The 20,178-nt window shown below is 45.1% G+C and overlaps 1 protein-coding gene across 1 annotated transcript; it reads left to right on the top strand.

Moving 5' to 3' along the window:
- Positions 1-3,933: 3,933 nt before the first annotated feature.
- On the top strand, positions 3,934-20,178 carry C6H2orf69 (chromosome 6 C2orf69 homolog). Its single transcript, XM_075829788.1, has 2 exons — positions 3,934-4,257; positions 19,195-20,178. The coding sequence occupies exons 1-2, from the start codon at positions 4,024-4,026 to the stop codon at positions 20,005-20,007; spliced, it is 1,047 nt and encodes a 348-aa protein (XP_075685903.1). The 5' UTR covers positions 3,934-4,023; the 3' UTR covers positions 20,008-20,178.

Raw genomic sequence — 20,178 nt, forward strand, 5'->3', positions numbered from 1 at the left:
TTTTTAGCCATTTTTCGGGGTGTTTACGGCCCGAAAAACGTCTGAAAATAGGCAGTGTGAACATACCCTAAATGTTGCGGAATTTCCTCACATGATTCCGTTGTGGAAATTCCGCAGTGTTTCCGCAGTGTGGATATCTATCCTCATGACTCATGCACATGATCGTGTGTGCCGACCAGGTCCCGACATGTCTTATCTTTCTACGGATCGGAAAGTCGGGTCCGGTTTCACGGACCTGATTCACCTGCTAAAGTGAATAAGTCCATGAAAACTATCGGATGCTGTGAAAAACGGCACGAGTGGCACTTGGTCGTGTGCATCGGGCAATACAGTGCCTTGCGAGAGTATTCACACCCATTGGTTTTCCCTGTTTGTTGCATTACAACCTTGAATTAAAATGGAATATGGGGGGTTTGTACCATTTGATTTACATAACATGTCTACCACTGTGAAGGTGCAAAATATTTTACTGTGACACAAACAACAATTAATTGAGAGAAGTTTAATGTGCCTAAGTATTCACCCCCTAATAGTCATTATTTTGTGTAGCCGCGTTTTGCTGCATTAAGGCCCTATTCACACGACAGGGAAACACGGTCGTCACATGGCCACAGTAGGAATAATATACCCCAAATGGGGCTATTAACACAGACTATTTAAAGCGGGCCGTCAAAAAATGTAACATGCCCTATTTTGGGCCAATCTCCCGGCTCCCATAGAAGTCTATGGGGCCGAGTAAAACATGGCCGTCACTTGGATGTGATCCGAGTGACGGCCGTGCTTTCTGCCGCTCACTCTCTTCTCCTCCTCACGGTGCGAAGTGCATGTGAGGAGGAGGAGGAGATTTTTTTGCTCCCTGCAGGAGCAGAATCCCTAATCCCCGGCCACAGCGTTCCCGAAGCTGTGGCTGGGAATTCTGCTCCAGGAGAAGTCCCTGACTTCACTGTCCATATATGGACAGTGACGTCAGGAACTTCTGATGAAGCGGAATCCCCGGTCACAGCCCTCCCTGACACTGCTGTGGCCGGTGATTCCGTTCCAGGAGAAGTCACTGTCCATATATGGACAGTAAATTCAGGGATTTCTGGAGAGGAATCACCGGCCGCTGTGGCTGGGGATTCCGCCTCAGAAGCAGGGGACAGCTCAAGGAGAAGTCAAACGGAAACACGGCCCAGAACGAATGCAAAACGGCCGAGAAAACAGACCAAAACGACCGTTTTTATCAGCCGACACTCAGACCCAGTCGTGTGAATAGAGCCTTACAGATGTGTCTCTTGGGGTATGACTCTATTAGCTCAGCACATCTAGACACTGGGATTTTTGTTCACTCTTCCAGGCAGAACTCCTACAAGTCAGATGGATTGCGTTGGTGTAGAACAGTCTTCAAGTCATGCCACAGATTGTCAATTGGATGGTGGTCTGGACTTTGACTAGGTCATTCCAACACATTTAAAGTTTTCCCTCAAGCCCCTCCAGTGAAGCTTTAAGGGTATGTGCACACGAGAACTGGCTTTAACGTCTAAAAAGACGCATTATGCGAGGCGTCTTTGACGGCCGATCATTTGAGCTGTTCTTCATTGAATTCAATGAAGAACGGCTCAAATTACGTTTCAAAGAAGTGTCCTGCACTTCTTTGACGAGGCAGTCATTTTACGTGTCATCGTTTGACAGCTGTCAAACGACAACGCGTAAATTACTGGTCGTCGGCACAGTACGTCGGCAAACCCATTCAGATGAATGGGCAGATGTTTGCCGACGTATTGTAGCCCTATTTTCAGGCGTAAATCGAGGCATAATACGCCTCGTTTACGCCTGAAAATAGGTCGTGTAAACCCAGCCTTACAGTATGTTTAGGGTCAATGTCCTGCTGGAAGGTGAACCTCTGTCCCAGTCAAATGCCTGGCAGACTTAAACAGGTTTTCCTCGAGAATTTCCCTGTATTTACTGCCATCCATCTTTCCTCCAATCCTGACCAGTTTTCTAGTTCCTGATTCTGTGGGAATGGTGTTCTTGGGGTGATGGGAAGTGTTGGGTTTCCGCCACACATAGCATTTTCCATGATGGCCAAAAATTATTCCATTTTAGTCTCATCTGACCAGAGAATCTTCTTCTATATGTTTGGGAATTCTGTCACATGCAGTTGGTCACACTCAAAACATGTTTTCTTATGTTTTTCTCTGGTCTCTCCAATAAAGCCCCTCTCTGGAGTGTACGGCTTATAGTGGTCCCATGGACAGGTACTTCCATCTTCGCTGTGGATCTCTGGAGCTCCTTCAGGGTTATCGTTGATGTCTTTGTTGAATCTCTGATTAATGCCCTCCTTGTTCAGTCTGTGAGTGTTGGTGGATGGCTTTCTGTGCCATATTTTTTTCCATTTTATCATAATTGATAATTTGGTGGGATATTCATAGTTTGGGATATTTTTTTAATAACCCAATCCTGATCTATACTTCTACACAACTTTGTCTCTGACATGTTGGGAGCGCTCCTTGGTCTTCATGTTGCTTGCTTAGTCGTCTTGCAGACTCGGGCCTTTCAGAACAGGTATATTAAGACTGAATGCACACGTTGTGTATGACGTGCGGATTTGCTGCGCATATTTAAACGTGATCTTTGATTCCGCCCGTTGTAGTGAGGTGTTGGCTGTATAACACAGCAGTCACCCGCTGTGTATGGAGCGAGCTCAGCCCCTGAGCCGGTACGTGACATGTCGTTAAGGGGTTAAAGCAATTTTTTACTTTTTTTTTTTAGTCCCATTATGGCACTTTACTATGCGATCATTTGATTGCTTTTATAATACACTGCAAACTGGCAGGCATTCTATTAGGGCTTAATAGGCAAGACAGACCTGGAGGCCTTTGTTAGGCCGCCGGCTGCCACGGAAACCATCGGCAACCTGTGATCGCTATTTACTGCGTCATCTAAGGGGGTTAAAAAGGCGGGAATTAAGTCACATACCTCCCAAGTGTCCTAAAATCACCGGGCATTAAAACAAATCAGTAATGTTAATGGAATATCACTTGCACTCTGTGATGGGGGTTCTGTGTTCTGTGTTCAACACTGTAGTCACTCTTCATGAGCAAACAACGGCACTATCGGAATATAGGCACTCTGTAGACACAATAGATAACGGAGCACACTACGGCATTCTCTGGACACTGTATGGCTATATGGGCTAAGCATAATGCTCTTGAGACATCATTTGACACTAAATGGGCACAGCTCTACGTAGGCAACATACGGCACATTTAGAACAGCTTGGCTGTATACAAGGAATGTATGGCACTATGTGGATACTTTTTGACTTTATGTTGGCACAGTATGGCACCATCTGGACAGCGTAGTATGCACTAGGTATATTGACTGTATAACTATTTATCAGACTGTATATTTATAAATCAATATGAACATTACTACAACATTGTAAAATATGCGGCACATTGCTTTCCTTCTTAAAAGGGTATTCCTATCTCATCGTATCCACAGGAACAGAATCCCTGCACCCAGGCGGAGGCTCAGTGGCAAAGTGTCTGGGATTACAACAGCCGAGCTCGCTGCGCTAGGCTGTTTCCGTACTCCTGGCCACTTTGCCACTGAGATACTGGGACCCGCATCTTTCTTTCTTTTACAGCAAATGTCTGAGGTGGGAATACTTTTTTAACTCTCTCAGTAACACAGTCACTTTCAGTACAGGGACAATTCCACAGTATTTGCAAGGCAGAACCAGGAGTGGAAAATCAACAGAGAAAGTATAATGGAAAGATTTGCACGGTGTTTTTTGGACGTACTTTTGATTTACAATTTTTTACTGACACCACAACAGAACCTTTCCCAAGCCCTCCCTTCACGTGACTGGTCACATGACCACGACCTTGCAAAGGTCCTTCAGCGATACAACTATCTTCTGAAATCTCCACCTCCCATCACGTGACTGAGCAGATGATCATGACATAAACACAGGTCCTTTAGCCTACTAGGACCTGGTCTGATAGTTCCTTAGTTACCATAGTAACCCGCAGCCTTATGCGCACTTTACGTACAGCCCTGCGCTCGGCCCGGCGTCTGCTGCTTCACACTATGGCCGGAGTGGTCAGCATGTGTGCAGGGGTGAGCGCCATTCATGAGCCCTACTCGCTGTTCAGACTCCCGAATGTGCCGGGGACTGAGTCTGCCAAGTGTAACGACGTGCTGCTGTGCCCGCCCCGGACCAGAGCTCAGAGGCCGCATCATGTCGTCTATTTCCCGGGAGACGTGCAGGCGAGTGTCGTTCCTGACATGTTCTAGGTGACGCCTCTATATAGACGGAGTACATTGTGCGCCGTGTGTTCGTGCTCCTGACTGACTGCAGGTCTTCCCATGTCACGTGGTGAGGAGGGGGTTCAGTAGAGATATATTATGTGCAGCTTATCACACCATCATGTAGGATACATACATGATAAATTACCATGTCGGCGGACTACAGGCTGCCATTTGTCAGTGGACTGCAGACACAGGCTACCATAAAACAGCCAGTGCCTGCTAACAGGTCTGCAGGGAATTCCCAACACCCAGCCTGTTATCAGAGCACTCCAAGGAGCTTTCTATATGTGATATTTGAGAATTGTTTTATATCGGATTCCCTAAGGAAAACTGATTAAGGGTATGTTCACACAGAGTTTTTTTTACGCGAAAACCACACCAAAAAACGGACGAAAATGCCTCCCATTGATTTCAATGGAAGGCGGAGGCGTGTTTTTTTCCCGCGAACGGAAATACAGTCTCGTGGGACAAAGAAGCGACATTCCCTATCTTTAGCCATTTACGTCTCTGACCTCCCTCGTGGCGTTTTTGCCCGCGGTGCTCAATGGCCGCGGGTGAAAACACTGTAAAAAACGCGGCAAACGGCATGCAGGCAGATCAAAATCTGCCTCAAAATTCCAAACGGAATTTTGAGGCAGAATTTTCTGCCTGCAAAAAACTCTGTGTGAACATACCCTAAGGCCGGATTTACACGCGCGTGTGCGTTTTGTGCGTGCAAAAGGTACATAACAGCTCGGTGTGTCAGCCCCGTACGATGCATGGCTGCGGGATTTTCACGCAGCCGCCATCATTATGACTCTGTATGTTTGTAAACAGAAAAGCACGTGGTGCTTTTCTGTTTTCATTCATACTTTTTACTGCTGTTGCGCGAATCACGCACGTCACACGGAAGTGCTTCCATGTGCTGCGCGTGATTTTCACGCACCCATTGACTTCAATGGGTGCGTGACGCGCGAACAAAGCACAAATATCGGACATGTCGTGAGTTTTACGCAGCGGACACGCGTGAAACTCACGGACAGTCTGCACGGCCCTATAGACTAACATAGGTTCATGCGACGCGCGTGAAAATCACAGGCGTTGCACGGACGTATTAGACGTTCGTCTAAATAAACCCTAAGTGTCAGTTTTTCATGGCTGTTAAAAGTAAAACAAACAAAAAAAGGGATGGATTTCATTTGTCAGTTTTTTTTTGGTCCCAACGCCCTGAAATCACCACAGTGCCCATGTAGACCGTGCTTCAATGTCCCTGTAGATAGTGCCACAGTGCCCACATATAGTGCCAGTACCCATATAGTGCCACAGTACCCATTGTAGATAGTGCCACATTGCCCACACAGTACCACAGTGCCCACATAGTGCCACAGTGCCCATTGTATATAGTGACAGTGTCATATAGTGCCGCAGTGCCCATGTAGATAGCGCCACAGTGTCACCTGTAGATAGTACCACACCTCCCCTGTAGACAGCATGCCCACCTGTAGATAGCAACCCCCCTTGTAGATACCACCCCCTCGACCTGTAGATAGCGCCACTGTAGGAGCGGAATCCCTCTAGCCGGGGATTTCTCATAGACGGAGCCCCTGACATCTCTGTCCATATATGGACAGTGACGTCAGGAGAGTGGAATCCCCTTCCAGAGCGGAACGGGGATTCTGTAGGAGTAACACCTTGACATCACTGTCCATATATGGATAGTGATGCCGGGGGCTTCTCCAGGAGCGGAATCCCCTGCCAGAGCGGGGTCTGGCCAACCGGGGATTCCACTGCTACAGGGAGCTACAGTGGTGCGCTATCTATGGGAGAAGGGGCGGGGGGCTTGCTACCTTTAGGCAGGGGGGTTGCTATATACATGGAGGGGTGCTAGCTACAAAACTGAAGTCCCCGGCAATAGATCTTGCGATGTTCTGGCCGGGGATTCAGTTGTTGAAAGCCGGACATCACTGTCCTTTTATGGACAGTAATGTCAAGGGCTTCCCCGGGCTCAGAGCTCAAAGTAGCGCTGTGTGCGGGGAGTCCTCAGCCAGGATCAGTTTTTATTGGCCATTACAAGGATTGTTTCCTAAAAAACAGCTGGTAAAAACTGATTCATTGACTTCTGTGGGAGCCGTCTGGCCGTGAAAACGGCGAAAAATAGGACATGTCCTATTTTATGACGACCAATCTTCACGGGCCGTTAAAAAAACGGACATGTGAATACACCCACAGAACTTCATTGTTTGTCACACAGCCTTTTTTCCCTGTCGTGTGAATGTAGGCTCAGGCCGGATTCACACGAGCGTGTGCGTTTTGCGCACCCAAAAACGCTGCGTTTTGTGCGCGCAAAAGGTACATAACCGCTCCGTGTGTCAGCAGCGTATGATGCGCGGCTGCGTGATTTTTGCGCAGCCGCCATCATTATGACTCTGTATGTTTGTAAACAGAAAAGCACGTGGTGCTTTTCTGTTTTCATTCATACTTTTTACTGCTCTTGCGCGAATCACGTGCGTCCCACGGAAGTGCTTCCATGTGGTGCGCGTGATTTTCACGCACCCATTGACTTCAATGGGTGCGTGATGCGCGAGAAACGCACAAATATAGCACATGTCTTGAGTTTTACGCAGTGGACACGCTGCGTAAAAATCACTGACTGTCTGAACGGCCCCATAGACTAACATAGGTCCGTGCGAGGCAAGTGAAAATCACGCGCGTTGCACGAACGTATATCACGTTCGTCTGAATAAGCCCTCAGGCTGTGTTCATATTTGCGTCACAGTTTCTGTCATATATTCTGGACAAAATAGTGCAGCGTGCAGTGCTATTTTGTCCGGCAAAATTGCGGAACCCATTAAAATCAATGGGTTCCTTCGGGCACCATTGGAGTCTCCGCTATGTAACGGATCAGCCGCTTCTGTTATTTTCTTCCTATGACGGAACAGAATAATTAGAAATTATAGCGCAGATGTGAATAGAGCATCATGTATGTGCCCTTTTACAACCATTTTTATTGTAACAAAGTATCTAATATAAAAAGTTAGGCAACATTGCAAATAGTTTTGTTTACATTTTTCTTAATTCTAACATTTAGTGTCTACAGCTGTTATGCAAACTTATGTGTCTCCATGGTTACAGACTACAAACCTGTAATCCAGTAGCTGTTACTACCTTCCATCTGCCCCCTTTCCAACTGCCTGTAGGTTAGAAAGATGCAGGATGTCACTTGACCGCTAGATCAGAATACACGTAGGATTTTGAGGGGTGATTTGTAACCATGGAGACATACAGCTCTGCATACGTGCTGTAGACACCAAATTGTGAGAGTTTGCAAAGTTGCTTTATTTGTTATTTTAGATGTGATGGAATAATAAAAGAAAAAATGGTTGTAAAAATTAATGTAGGCAAAAAACACTGCGGCCAGATGTTAGCTGAAAGTCTATGGGGAATTATAGAACGCACTACAAACATGGCGTTTTTTTTAGTTGGCGGATTTTCATTTTTGTCTTGCGTTTTCTGGCCCAGTGGTGTTTTTTCATAATCTCAACAAGCCTGGGTTTGGCGTTTTTTAGAGAATAAAGTGACGTTTTTCTCAAAGACCTCTATTTTTTTATTTTTTTTGCCTTTAGGGTATGTTCACACATGGAGGACACATGTAAAAGTACACCCTAGAACCCGCTGGAATTTTAGACTGAAAAAATGCACTAAATTGTGGTGCAGATTTTCGGGCAGAATCTCTGCTGTAGAAAACAGTGCTGGAAAAAAAAAAAAGTCACCGGGTGACAACACCCGGAGATAAGTATTGGCTTTTTTATTAATTTTAAACAATAAAAGGTGTTGTTTTTTTAATCTGATTTGCGATTTTTGTGGCGGAATCGCAATATGCGTTTTTTTTTGGAAGGTTTTACCCCCCCATGGAATTCAATTAACAAAACCTGCAATAGAAGAGCAGCAATTCCGCAATTAAAATGCTGCGGATTAAAAAAACGCACCGTTGTTCGAATTAATGAACGCTTTCTCAGGCTTTTTTTCTGCATTTGTTCAGATCTCATCCTTTCTGCTGATACTGCAATAGGCTGTGGATTTTCCGCATTTAAATCTGTAGCGGAAAATCCACAGCTAGTCCGCCCTGTGTGAACATACCCTAAAGGCTCATGCGCACATCAGATGTTTTCTTCATTGTGCAATCTGTTTTTTGTTTTTTTTTAACGGATAGCACAAAGACCCTTTAATTTCTATGGGACCATGCACACATCCGTTTTTTTTTTTCTTTCTGCGGATCCGTGTGCATGATCCGCAAAACTCAGAGTAGGTCCTATTCCTATAATTTTTTGCGGATCTGTCTTGATTTTTCTATTCAATGGTGTTTTAAATAAACGGATCGCACATGGAAGCCATCTGTGTGCATTTCGTGTTTCGCGTATCCGTGTTTTTCAGCCGTATAAAAGGTCACAGATGTGTGCATGAGGCCTAAAAGGGTTTTTATGCCTCTTCAATAAAACACGAGTGTCAATTGCGTTTTTTATGGCTTTTTTTACGCATTATCATTTGTTGCAAAAAGCAATCTTTGCACAGGTAGTAAAAACACCCTGTTAGCAAAAAAAGGCTTAAAAAATATATACATATATATTTTTTTAAAAAAGTCTCCCCCAAAAAAACACCACACAAAAAGTGTGTGTGTACGAAGCCTTAAAGGAGTTGTCCCAGAATCAACAATTACCACTTATCCATAGGATAGGTGATAATTGTCTGATCACTAAGGGCCCCACCGCAGGAACCCACATGATCACCAGAAATGGGGGTCCCGACCCCTAGAACCTTCCCACTCCACCCCCTGCAGTGAAGAGGAGCTTGAATGGAGCGGCAGTCAATCATGCGCCTGCTGCTCTTTTCAATGCCTTAGGGCAAGATTGTCAAACTAATTTTCAAAGGAAAAATATAAGTACACCCACCCCTGATGTAGCTGTACAATTTTTTTTAATTGATAAGGAATAAAGATTGAACCTTTTACTCTAAAGTGCTGGATTTAACTTCTATTTTTCCTATCACGTCAGCCAGGATGTAAATCCGAGCGCTAATCAGGAGACCCGCGCCAGTAGTGGTGAGCTGGAAAAACTTTTTTCTTTTTCAAACTAATGTTCTCCGAGGGCCGCATCAGCCTCAGGGCTGATTCAGAAGAACGTGCCGTTTTTGCACACGCAAAAACCGTGGCGTTTTGCGTGCGCAAAAGGCACTTGACAGCTCTGTGTGCCCTGTTCATATGGATGCGCGGCTGCGTGCTTTTCGCGCAGCCGCCATCTTTATGACACTCCGTTTGGATGTTTGTAAACAGAAAAGCACGTGGTGCTTTTCTGTTTACATTCATTCTTTTACTGTTCTTGCGCGAATATCGCTTGTCCCACGGAAGTGCTTCAGTGGGGCATGCGTGATTTTCACGCACCCATTGACTTCAATGGGTGCGTGATGCGTGAAAAACGCCGAAACATAGAACATGTTGCGAGTTTTATGCAGCGGACTAAGCTCACGGACTGTCTGCACTGCCCCATAGACTTCTCTAGGTCCGCGCGAGCCGCGTGAAAACCACGCGGCCGGCACGGACGCAAAACACGTTCGTCTGAATCAGCCCTTAGGGCGGATTTACACGCGCGTCACACGGACCTATGCTTGTCTATGGGGCAGTACAGACTGTCAGTGAGTTTTGCGCAGCGTGATGCCGCTGCGTAAAACTCACGACAGGTCCTCTATTTCTGCGTTTTTCGCGCATCACGCACCCATTGAAGTCAATGAATGCGTGAAAATCACGCGCACCACACGGAAGCACTTCCATGGGACGCGCGTGATTCGCACAACAGCAGTAACACTATGAATGTAAACAGAATAGCACCACGTGCTTTTCTGTTTACAAACATACAGAGTGTCATAATGATGGCGGCTGCGCGAAAAGCACGCAGCCACGCAGCATATGATCATGACACACGGAGCTGTCGTACCTTTTGTGCGCGCAAAACGCACACGCTCGTGTAAATCCGGCCTCATGGTGGCCTTGAAAGGGCTAATTGTAAGACTGTATAAATGTAACAGCTCACTTAACTGTTAAGGAGTAGTAACATATATATTAATCCACAGTGCCCGCCCCAGAAGGTGGTAATAATCCTTCAGTGCTCGACAAAATAAAAGTGCCCCTTCAATAGCCATACCCCCACAAAGTAATAATGCCCCAGTTGAGCCCCCTGTAGGTAGCACCACGCCCACGGCCCCCTGTAGGTAGCACCACACCCACAGCCCCCTGTAGGTAGCACCACGCCCACAGGCCCCCCCCACTCCCTTGTACAGAGTGTCGTGCACAGGGCCCAGACCACATAGGCCCCAGAGCGGAGAGCAGTAGCTTACCATGCTACGCTCTACCTGACTTGACTCACATTTAGCAGGTCACGCGCCGGCGGTCTGAGTGAGGTCGGTGACGGCCCGGGAATGAACCAGTCCTGTCACCTGACCTGAGTCAATCATCCTGACCTCATGTCACTGACGTGGGGTCAGGTGGCTCAGGTCAGGTGACTGGAGTGGACCACTCCTGGCACTGACCTCACTCAGACTTACTCACGTAATCCTCATGCACACGACCAAGTGTGCTGTCCGAGTCCCGTCAGTGATCTGAGGAAAGATAGGACATGCTCTATCTTTCCTCGGATCGGAGACTCAGACCATTTTTCACGGACCCGATTCACCCACTAAAGTAAATGAGTCTGTGAAGACTATTGGCTGCCACTCGAATTCCGTCAAAAACGGCCCGAGTGGCACATCAGTCGTGTGCATTAGACCTTAGCCACGGCCTGCATATTTTCAGCCTACTCTTCCCTATGCCTAAAAGGCTTCCATAGCCGACGGCAAGATGGTGCCGGCTCAGGAGCTGAGCCGTTGTCAGCAGCGGTGGATGTCAGCTGTATGTTACAGCTGACATCCACCTGTAACGGCAGGAACCGGAGCTAGCGCCGATCCCTTCCATTAACCCCTTAGATGCAGCAATTGAAAGCGATTGCTGCATCTTAGTGCTTGGCAGCAGATCGACAGCCCTGCTATGCGATCGCAGGGCTGCCGACTGCTGCTATGGCAACAGGAGGCCTAACAATGGCCTCCTGCTCTGCCATTACGGAAGCCAATTAGGCCCCGTCCGGAGGCGAAGCCTAATCGGATTGCTGTTAGTGAATGACTGACAGATCTAATACATTGCACAACATAGGTAGTGCAATGTATTAGAAAAAAACCTGACAGATGGACCTTCAAGTCCCCTAGTGGGACTAAAAAACAAAGTGTAAACAAGAAAGTTGTAAAAAATATAATAAAAGTAATAAAATAAAACACAATCGCCCTTTTTCTCTAATCAAGTCCTTTATTATTGAAAAAAATAAAATAAACCATACATATTTGGTATCACCAAGACCATAACGGCCTGAACTATAAAAATATAATGTTATTTATTCCATGCGGTGAACAGCGTAAAAAAACCTTAAACACTTCCCTACAAAAATTGGAATAAAAAGTGATCAAAAAGTCGCATGTATCCAAAAATGGTACCTATAAAAACGATAGCTCGTCTCGCAATAAACAAGCCCTCATGTAGCTCAGTCGATGCCAAACTTTAAAATTTATGGCTCTCAGAATTATTTTTACAAAAGTAATTTTATTGTGCAAAAAGTTGTAAAACATAAAAAGGTGCCATAAATTGGGTATCGCCGGAATCGTACGGACCCGCAGAATAAAGTCAACATGTAATTTATAACGCATGGTGAACGCTGTATATATAAAAAAAAAAAAAAAAAGCTATGCCGGAATTGCAGTTTTTTGGTTACCTGGTCTCCTAAAAAATAGTATAAAAAGTGGTCAAAAAACCGCCTGTTCCCCAAAATGGTACCAATAAAAACTACCGCTCATCCCGCAAAAAAAAAGCCCTCATACCACTACGTATATGAAAAAAATGAGATTAGTTAAGGCTCCAATACGTCAGGAAATAAATAAAAAATATGCAGTTGTACTGCCCGAGGGGGAAATTTTTTCTGTTTCAAGAGGCGATTTTATCAAGGCCCTAAAATTAGGGAAACAGGAAGGGGAGGGCCCAAACATGTCCGCTGGAAGCGAGGGTGCCCGTATTATACCAGGACAACACTTTCCTAGCAAAATTAACCAAACTGCAAAGATGCGGAGTGTAGACCAAAAGGGGGATAATTAAAGACACCGTTTATCAGTGCGACATCGGCCTGTGCAGAAAGGATTGCTTCACAGCGTAAGGGCTTATTCAGACGAACGTATAATACGTCCATGCTACACGCGTGATTTTCACGCGCGTCGCACGGACCTATGTTAGTCAATGGGGCCGCTCAGACTGTCAGTGATTTTCACGCAGCGTATGTCCGCTGCGTAAGGCCGGATTCACACGAGCGTGTGCGTTTTGCGCGCGCAAAAAAATGCAGCGTTTTGTGCTCGCAAAAGGTCCATAACAGCTCCGTGTGGCAGCAGCGTATGATGCTCGGCTGCGTGATTTTCGCGCAGCCACCATCATTATGACACTCTGTATGTTTGTAAACAGAAAAGCACGTGGTGCTTTTCTGTTTTCATGCATACTTTTTACTGCTGTTGCGCGAATCACGCGCGTCCCACGGGAGTGCTTCCATGTGATGCGCGTGATTTTCACGCACACCCATTGCCTTCAATGGGTGCGTGATGCGCGAAAAATGCACAAATATAGGACATGTCGTGAGTTTTACGCAGCGGACACACGCTGCGTGAAAATCACGGACTGTCTGAACGGCCCCATTGACTAACATAGGTCCGTGCGAGGCGCGTGAAAATCATGCGCGTTGCACGGACGTATATCACGTTCGTCTGAATAAGCCCTTAAACTCATGACATGTCCTATATTTGCCTGTGTTTCGCGCATCACGCACCCATTTTAGTCAATGGGTGCGTGAAAACCGTGCACGGCACACCGACGCAATTCCATGTGCCGCATATGATGCGCGCTACACTAGTGAAAACTATGAATGAAAACAAAAAAGCACCACGAGTGTCATAATGATGGCGGCTGCGTGAAAATCACGCAGCCACGCATCATATGCTGCTGACACACGGAGCTTTTATGGACTTTTTGCGCGCGCAAAACGCTGCGTTTTTTGCGCGCGCAAAACGGACACGCTTGTGTGAATCCAGCCTAACACACATCTATGGATTATTTTAGTGTGGTTTTTTTACCCCATTATTATACCACCTGACTATGCCCCTGATGTACTCTGCCCAGCTTACATATGCCCCCACATTATAAACTGAAATACCAGTAATGCTCCAAACAAAACTACTACCAAGCAAAATCCAAGCTCCAAAAGCCAAACGGCGCTCCCTCCCTTCTGAGCCCTACAGTGTGCACAAACATCTGTTTACTTCCACATAGATGGCATCGCTATATCCGTGAGAACCCTTTTAACAATTTTTGGGGTGTGTGGCACATACTAGGCACGACTTATCACTGAATGGCATAGCTAGGGAAAAATTGTCATTTTTACTTTGCACCATCGGCAGCGCAATTATTTATTGAAAAGGCCTGTGGGGTGAAAATACTCACTACACCCCTTAATAAATGCCTTGAGGGGTCTAGTTTCCAAAATGGGGTCACTTCCTTTCTTTTATTATTTCACATCAGAACCTCTGCAATTGTGAACCAATACTTTGTAAATCGCCAAATTAGGCCTCAATTTCGCATGGTACGCTTTCTCTCCTGAGTCTGGTCGAATGTCCAGGCAAAAGATTAGGGCCACATGTAGGGTGTTTCTAAAACCGGGAAACACAGCATAATAATTAGGGAGCTCTCTTGTTATGGTGGCACAAGGTGGGCACCACATATTGGCATATCTATGGAAAAATTCCCATTTTCACTGCAACATCGAGTGAACACTAATTTCTGCAAAACACCTGCTCACTACACTCCTAGGTGAATACCTTGAGGGGTGTAGTTTCCAAAATGGGGTCACTTCTGGGGGGTTTCTACTGTTTTGGTCCCACAGGGGCTTTGCAAATGCTACATAGTGACCAGAAACCAATCCAGCAAAATCTGCGCTCCAAAAGCCAAATGGCGCTCCTTCCCTTCTGAGCCGTACTGTGTCCCCAAACAGCAGTTTATGACCACATATGGGGTATTGCCGTACTCGGGAGAAATTGCTTTACAAATGTTGGGGTTCTTCTTTTCCATTATTTGTTGAGAAAATGAAAAATTTTGAGCTAAATCTACGTCTCATTGAAGACCTGTGGGGTCAAAATCCTCACTACACTATTCACTACACTCACTTATTTAGTTTTCTAAATGGAGTCACTTTTGGGTAGTTTCCACTGTACTACCTTAGGGACTTTGCAAAAGGGACATTGTGTCAAGAAACCAATGGAGCAAAACCTGTGCTCCAAAAGCCTAATGGCGCTCCTTCTCTTCTGATCCTTGCCGTGTGCCCAAACAGCAGTTTATAGCCACATATGGGTTATTGCTATATTCCAGAGTAGTTGCTTTACAAATGTTACTGGGCCTTTTCTTCTTTATTCCTTGTGGACATTGTTATTTTTTTTTATTTTATCTAAAACTACATCTTATTGGGAAAAATTAAAATTTTTAATTTTCACGTCCAAATTCTAATAAAATCTATGACAAACCTGTGGGGTCAAAATTCTCACCTCATCCCCAGATGAATTCCTTGTGGGGTATAGTTTCCAAAATGGGGTCCTTTTTGGGGGGGTTTCCTTTGTTTTGGCATCACAAGACCTCTTCAAACCTGACATGGTGCCTAAAATATATTCTAATAAAAAGGAGGCCCAAAAATCCCCTAGGTGCTCCTTTGCTTCTAAGGCCTATGCTTCAGTCCATTACCACACTAGGGCCACATGTGGCATATTTCTAAAAACTGCAGAATCTGGGCGATACATATTGAGTTGTGTGTCTCAGGTAAAGCCTTCTGTGTTACAGGGAAACATTTATTAAAGAGGCTCTGTCACCACATTAAAAGTGCCCTATCTCCTACATAAGGAGATGGGTGCTGTAATGTAGGTGACAGTAATGCTTTTTATTTAAAAAACGATCTATTTTTACCACTTTATTAGCGATTTTAGATTTATGCTAGTTAGTTGCTTAATGCCCAAGTGGGCGTATTTTGACTTTAGACCAGTGGGCGTTGTACAGGGGAGTGTATGACGCTGACCAATCAGCATCATGCACTCCTCTCCATTCATTTACTCAGCGCATAGGGATCCTGCTAGATCCTTATGTACTGTCTTATACTAACACATTAACAATACTGAAGTGTTTAGACAGTGAATAGACATTCCACGGGATGTCTATTCACAATCTCTGCACTTCGTTACTGTTTCTATGGTAGTTACAGCAGAGGAAGCGTGATCTCGTTGTAACCTGTCATTTACAGCGAGATCTCGCGAGATCACGATTCCTCTGCTGTAACTACCACAGACAGAGTAACGAAGTGCAGAGATGTGAATAGACATCCCGTGGAATGTCTATTCACTGTCTAAACACTTCAGTATTGTTAATGTGTTAGTATAAGGGCATGACCACACATGGCGGAATTCCTCCGCAACTGTCCGCATCGATGCCGCACAGAATCTGCGTTGCAGATTCTGCAGCGGATCTGCACAAAATGTGCAGTACATTGATGCGGACTAGCTGCTGCAGACTGCGGGAAAAGTGCTTCCCTTCTCCCTATCAGTGCAGGATAGAGAGAAGGGACAGCACTTTCCCTAGTGAAAGTAAACGATTTTCATACTTACCGGCCGTTGTCTTGGTGACGCGTCCCTCTTTCGGCATCCAGCCCGACCTCCCTGGATGACGCGCCAGTCCATGTGACCGCTGCAGCCTGTGCTTGGCCTGTGATTGGCTGCAGCCGTCACTTACACTGAAACGTCATCCTGGGAGGCCGGACTGGAGACAGACGAAGGGAGTTCTCGGTAAGTATGAACTTATATGTTTTTTTACAGATACATGTATATTGGGATCGGTAGTCACTGTCCCGGGTGCAGAAACAGTTACTGCCGATCGCTTAACTCTTTCAGCACCCTGGACAGTGACTATTTACAGACGTCTCCTAGCAACGCTCCCGTCATTACGGGAGCCCCATTGACTTCCTCAGTCTGGCTGTAGACCTAGAAATACCTAGGTCCAGCCAGAATGAAGAAATGTCAAGTTAAAAAAGCAAGACGCATCCGCAGCACACATGACATGTGCATGACAGCTGCGGACTTCATTGCGGAACTTAGAATCTCCATTGAAGTCAATGGAGAAATTCCGCCATGAGTCCGCCACTGCTCCGCAACAGACAGAGCATGCTGCGGACACCAAATTCCGCTCCGCAGCCTATGCTCCGCAGCGGAATTGTACGCATCGTGTAAACGAACACTGCTAAATTAAAGTGAAAGTCAATGGAGAAACGGCTCCGCTGCGGATTAACGCTGCGGAGTGTCCGCAGCGGAATTTAAGTGGAATTCCGCCATGTGTGAACCCGCCCTAAGACAGCACATAAGGATCTAGCAGGATCCCTATGCGCTGAGTAAATGAATGGAGAGGAGTGCATGATGCTGATTGGTCAGCGTCATACACTCCCCTGTACAACGCCCACTTGGTCTAAAGTAAAAATACGCCCACTTGGGCATTAATCAACTCATTAGCATAAATCTAAAATCGCTAATAAAGTGGTAAAAACAGACAGCAATGCTTTTTATTAAAAAAAACTGTCACCTACATTATAGCGCCGATCTCCTTATGTAGGAGATAGGCCACTTATAATGTGGTGACAGAGCCTCTTTAAATCCTCTCTCTTCTCCACCTCTACTCCTCCATTATTCCACATTCACCATTATCCGAGGTCCGTGGATATTAAATTTCGTAAAATTAATGGTTTTTATTTATTTTACGCCAATAAATATACTCAAATTGTAAGGCCCAATTAACATATCTTTCCCACTCTAACCTATCGGGGGCCTCAATGCCTATCCATTTGGACATTATTACTTTCCTGGAGAAATACAGCAACTTTGTAATAGCCTTTTTCTTGTGTCCCTTTAAATGTATCCCTTCTAGGTCCTCTAGTATGCATACTTTGGCATTTTCCTGTACATTTACTTCACAAATAGTTTTAAATCCGGTTCAACACCATTCTCCAGTATTGTTTGATCTTCTCACACTCTCATCACATGTAGAAAAGACTACCTATAGCTACTTTACATTTCGGACAATCAGGGTTCAATTTTTTTTTTTAATTTTGCCACCCTATAGGGGAATAATAAGCTCTATATAGTCACTCTATACGCTGGGTTCTTAGACAAGTGAGGGATGGCCTTTGTTATGCGATCCCATTGATCCAGTGAAAGCTCACCTACATCTCATTCCCATCTAAGGGTATGTTCACACGCTTAACAAAAAACGGCTGAAAATACGGAGCTGTTTTCAAGGGAAAACAGCCCCTGATTTTTAGCCTTTTTTCAAGCAACTAGCATTTTTTGCGGCGTTTTTTTATGGCCATCTTTGAAGCTGTTTTTCTATTGAGTCAATGAAAAACGGCTCCAAAAACGGCTCAAGAAGTGACATGCACTTTTTTTTACAAGGCGGTTTTTTTATGCGGCAGTTTTTAAAAACGCCCCGTGGGAACAGAACGCCATTTTTCCCATTGAAATCAATAGACAGATGTTTGTAGGCGTTCAGCCCCCGCATTATGAAAATAGGCCGTGTGAAGATACACTTTCTCTTACATCTATCGGTAATTCGGATCTCTACCATATAGACCATATCGACAGGCCATAATTACCCTGTTCGTCCTTTAGAGCTTTCCACGCTTTTTGAGCCACGACTGCTGTTGGAAACTCAACCTGGACTAAGTCTGCCACTATCCCTGTTTCCAGTAACTCAATAGCGCCACACTTCTTCAAAAAGGGAAACTTCCTCCCTATAAGTTCTGTACAGACTATATTTTCCTTTCTCTCACACATCATTTTAACCTGGGCTGCAATATAAAGTAATGTCACTACAGGAATAGCAATGCCCCCCCCCCCCCGTACCATTTTAATATGGGATATTCTCTCCGCTATATTCAATCCCAGTTTACACAAAATCTTTATCTTAGTTCTCATTTTATGTATGAATGGATCAATATTGTATCTATTATAGCCAAACAAATCGTTTGTGATATTTATACCAAGATATTTAAATGATTCGTTTCCCTGAACTATCTGAATTCCATTATCCGGGGGAATAAACCCCTAATCCAGAGCCAACATCATCGATTTCCCCCAGTTAAGGTTTTCTTAATTAATTGTTGTTGGTGTCACAGTAAAAAAATATTTTTCACCTTTAAGCTGGTAGACATGTTATGTAAATCAAATGGTACAAACCCTTCAGGGTTGTAATGCAACAAAACAGGAAAAACACCAATGGGGTGAATACTTTGGCAAGGAACTGTACAGCTGAGAGATGCTCGGTATGGGGGAGGGGGCAGAGCTTGGCAATAAATAGGTTTCCATAATTGAATGCAGTGTGTAAGGCCCCATGCACACAACTGTGCCCATAATCCGGGTCTGTGATTAGGGCACGGCTGGCCGCGGACAGCCGTCAGCATTTGCGGGCCGCGCGCCCATATAAAGTATGGGAGCACGGTCCGTGGAAAGCAAAAAATCGGACACCTTCCCGTAAATATACGAGAAGGTGTCCATGGGCAATAGAAGTGAATGGGTCTGTAATTACGGATGAATTCTACGGTCGTGTGTATGGGGCCTTAGAGAAACAAGCCCGGCACATAGTGATTGACAGTGTTTCCAATATGAACATTACAAGTAAAGCTGCCATCCGCTTTTTCTTTTCTGATACTTACCTGTATTTGCTGATTATACTTTCAGAATTACCAGGACATCATGGCAGATCACTCCGAGAATTTCCGGTGGAAGCGCTGGAGCCTAGAAGATATCTCTGCCATTTTATCTGAACGGTTTCCCGCAAGCTATATCTGGATCATAAAGCCGTCCCGCATGCACCTGCATAAATTCAGCTGCTATGACAACTTTGTGGCCAGTAACATGTTTGGCGCTCCGGAGCACAGTGCGGAACCGGCCGCTTTTAAGCAGCTTTATTCATTGCTTGTAAATGCTTTCACAATGGCACAAAATGTTCTTCTTTCCCAAAGTAATAAGTATATTATTACCAAAGACTACAGTCATTCCGTGTATTCTACCAATGGTTGCCATCCTGAAGAAGCGGACATCTCTTGCTTCTCCGAGGACCCTTCAGTTTACCTTGGTGTGCCGTCCGTAAACGGTTCCCTCTCATTCACTTTGATTGGGTTCAGTAAAGGCTGCGTCGTATTGAATCAACTGCTCCATGAATTGGAAGAAGCGAAAAAGGATAACGAGATCCGATCTTTTGTTGCCAACATAGAATCCATGTACTGGCTGGACGGAGGCCATTCTGGAGGCGGCAACACATGGATAACCTGCCCACACATATTAAAAGTATTTGCTCACACAGGGATTACAGTTCACACTCATGTCACTCCTTATCAAGTCAGCGACTCAATGCGTTCCTGGATCGGGGAAGAACACCGGAAGTTCACACAGCTTCTTAAAGGTTATAATGTAATGGTTGATGATCACTTACATTTTAACTATGAGGCACCTTCATTGGATAACCATTTCCGAGTCCATAAAGTTTTCTGAAAGTATCAGGAGTGGATGACCGTGCTACTAGGCGTGCTTTCAGCAACGTGATCACAATTCATTCTTCAATTCTCTGTGTTTCTTTGATCTACATATCACAAGAAGCAATCTTTATGCAATCAGAGCTTTTTTCCATATATATATAATAATAAAACAAAAAAGCCAAATGGA

The sequence above is a fragment of the Rhinoderma darwinii genome, chromosome 6 (genome assembly GCF_050947455.1).
Source record: "Rhinoderma darwinii isolate aRhiDar2 chromosome 6, aRhiDar2.hap1, whole genome shotgun sequence".
In the NCBI taxonomy this organism is placed as follows: Eukaryota; Metazoa; Chordata; class Amphibia; order Anura; family Rhinodermatidae; genus Rhinoderma; species Rhinoderma darwinii.

Bases quoted from the DNA above. Each gene is read 5' to 3' on its own strand.
- C6H2orf69 (XM_075829788.1), top strand. From the start codon at position 4,024: ATGCGCACTTTACGTACAGCCCTGCGCTCGGCCCGGCGTCTGCTGCTT. The intron at 4,258-19,194 runs GCGAGTGTCGTT...TTATACTTTCAG, and splicing joins ATTTCCCGGGAGACGTGCAG to AATTACCAGGACATCATGGC.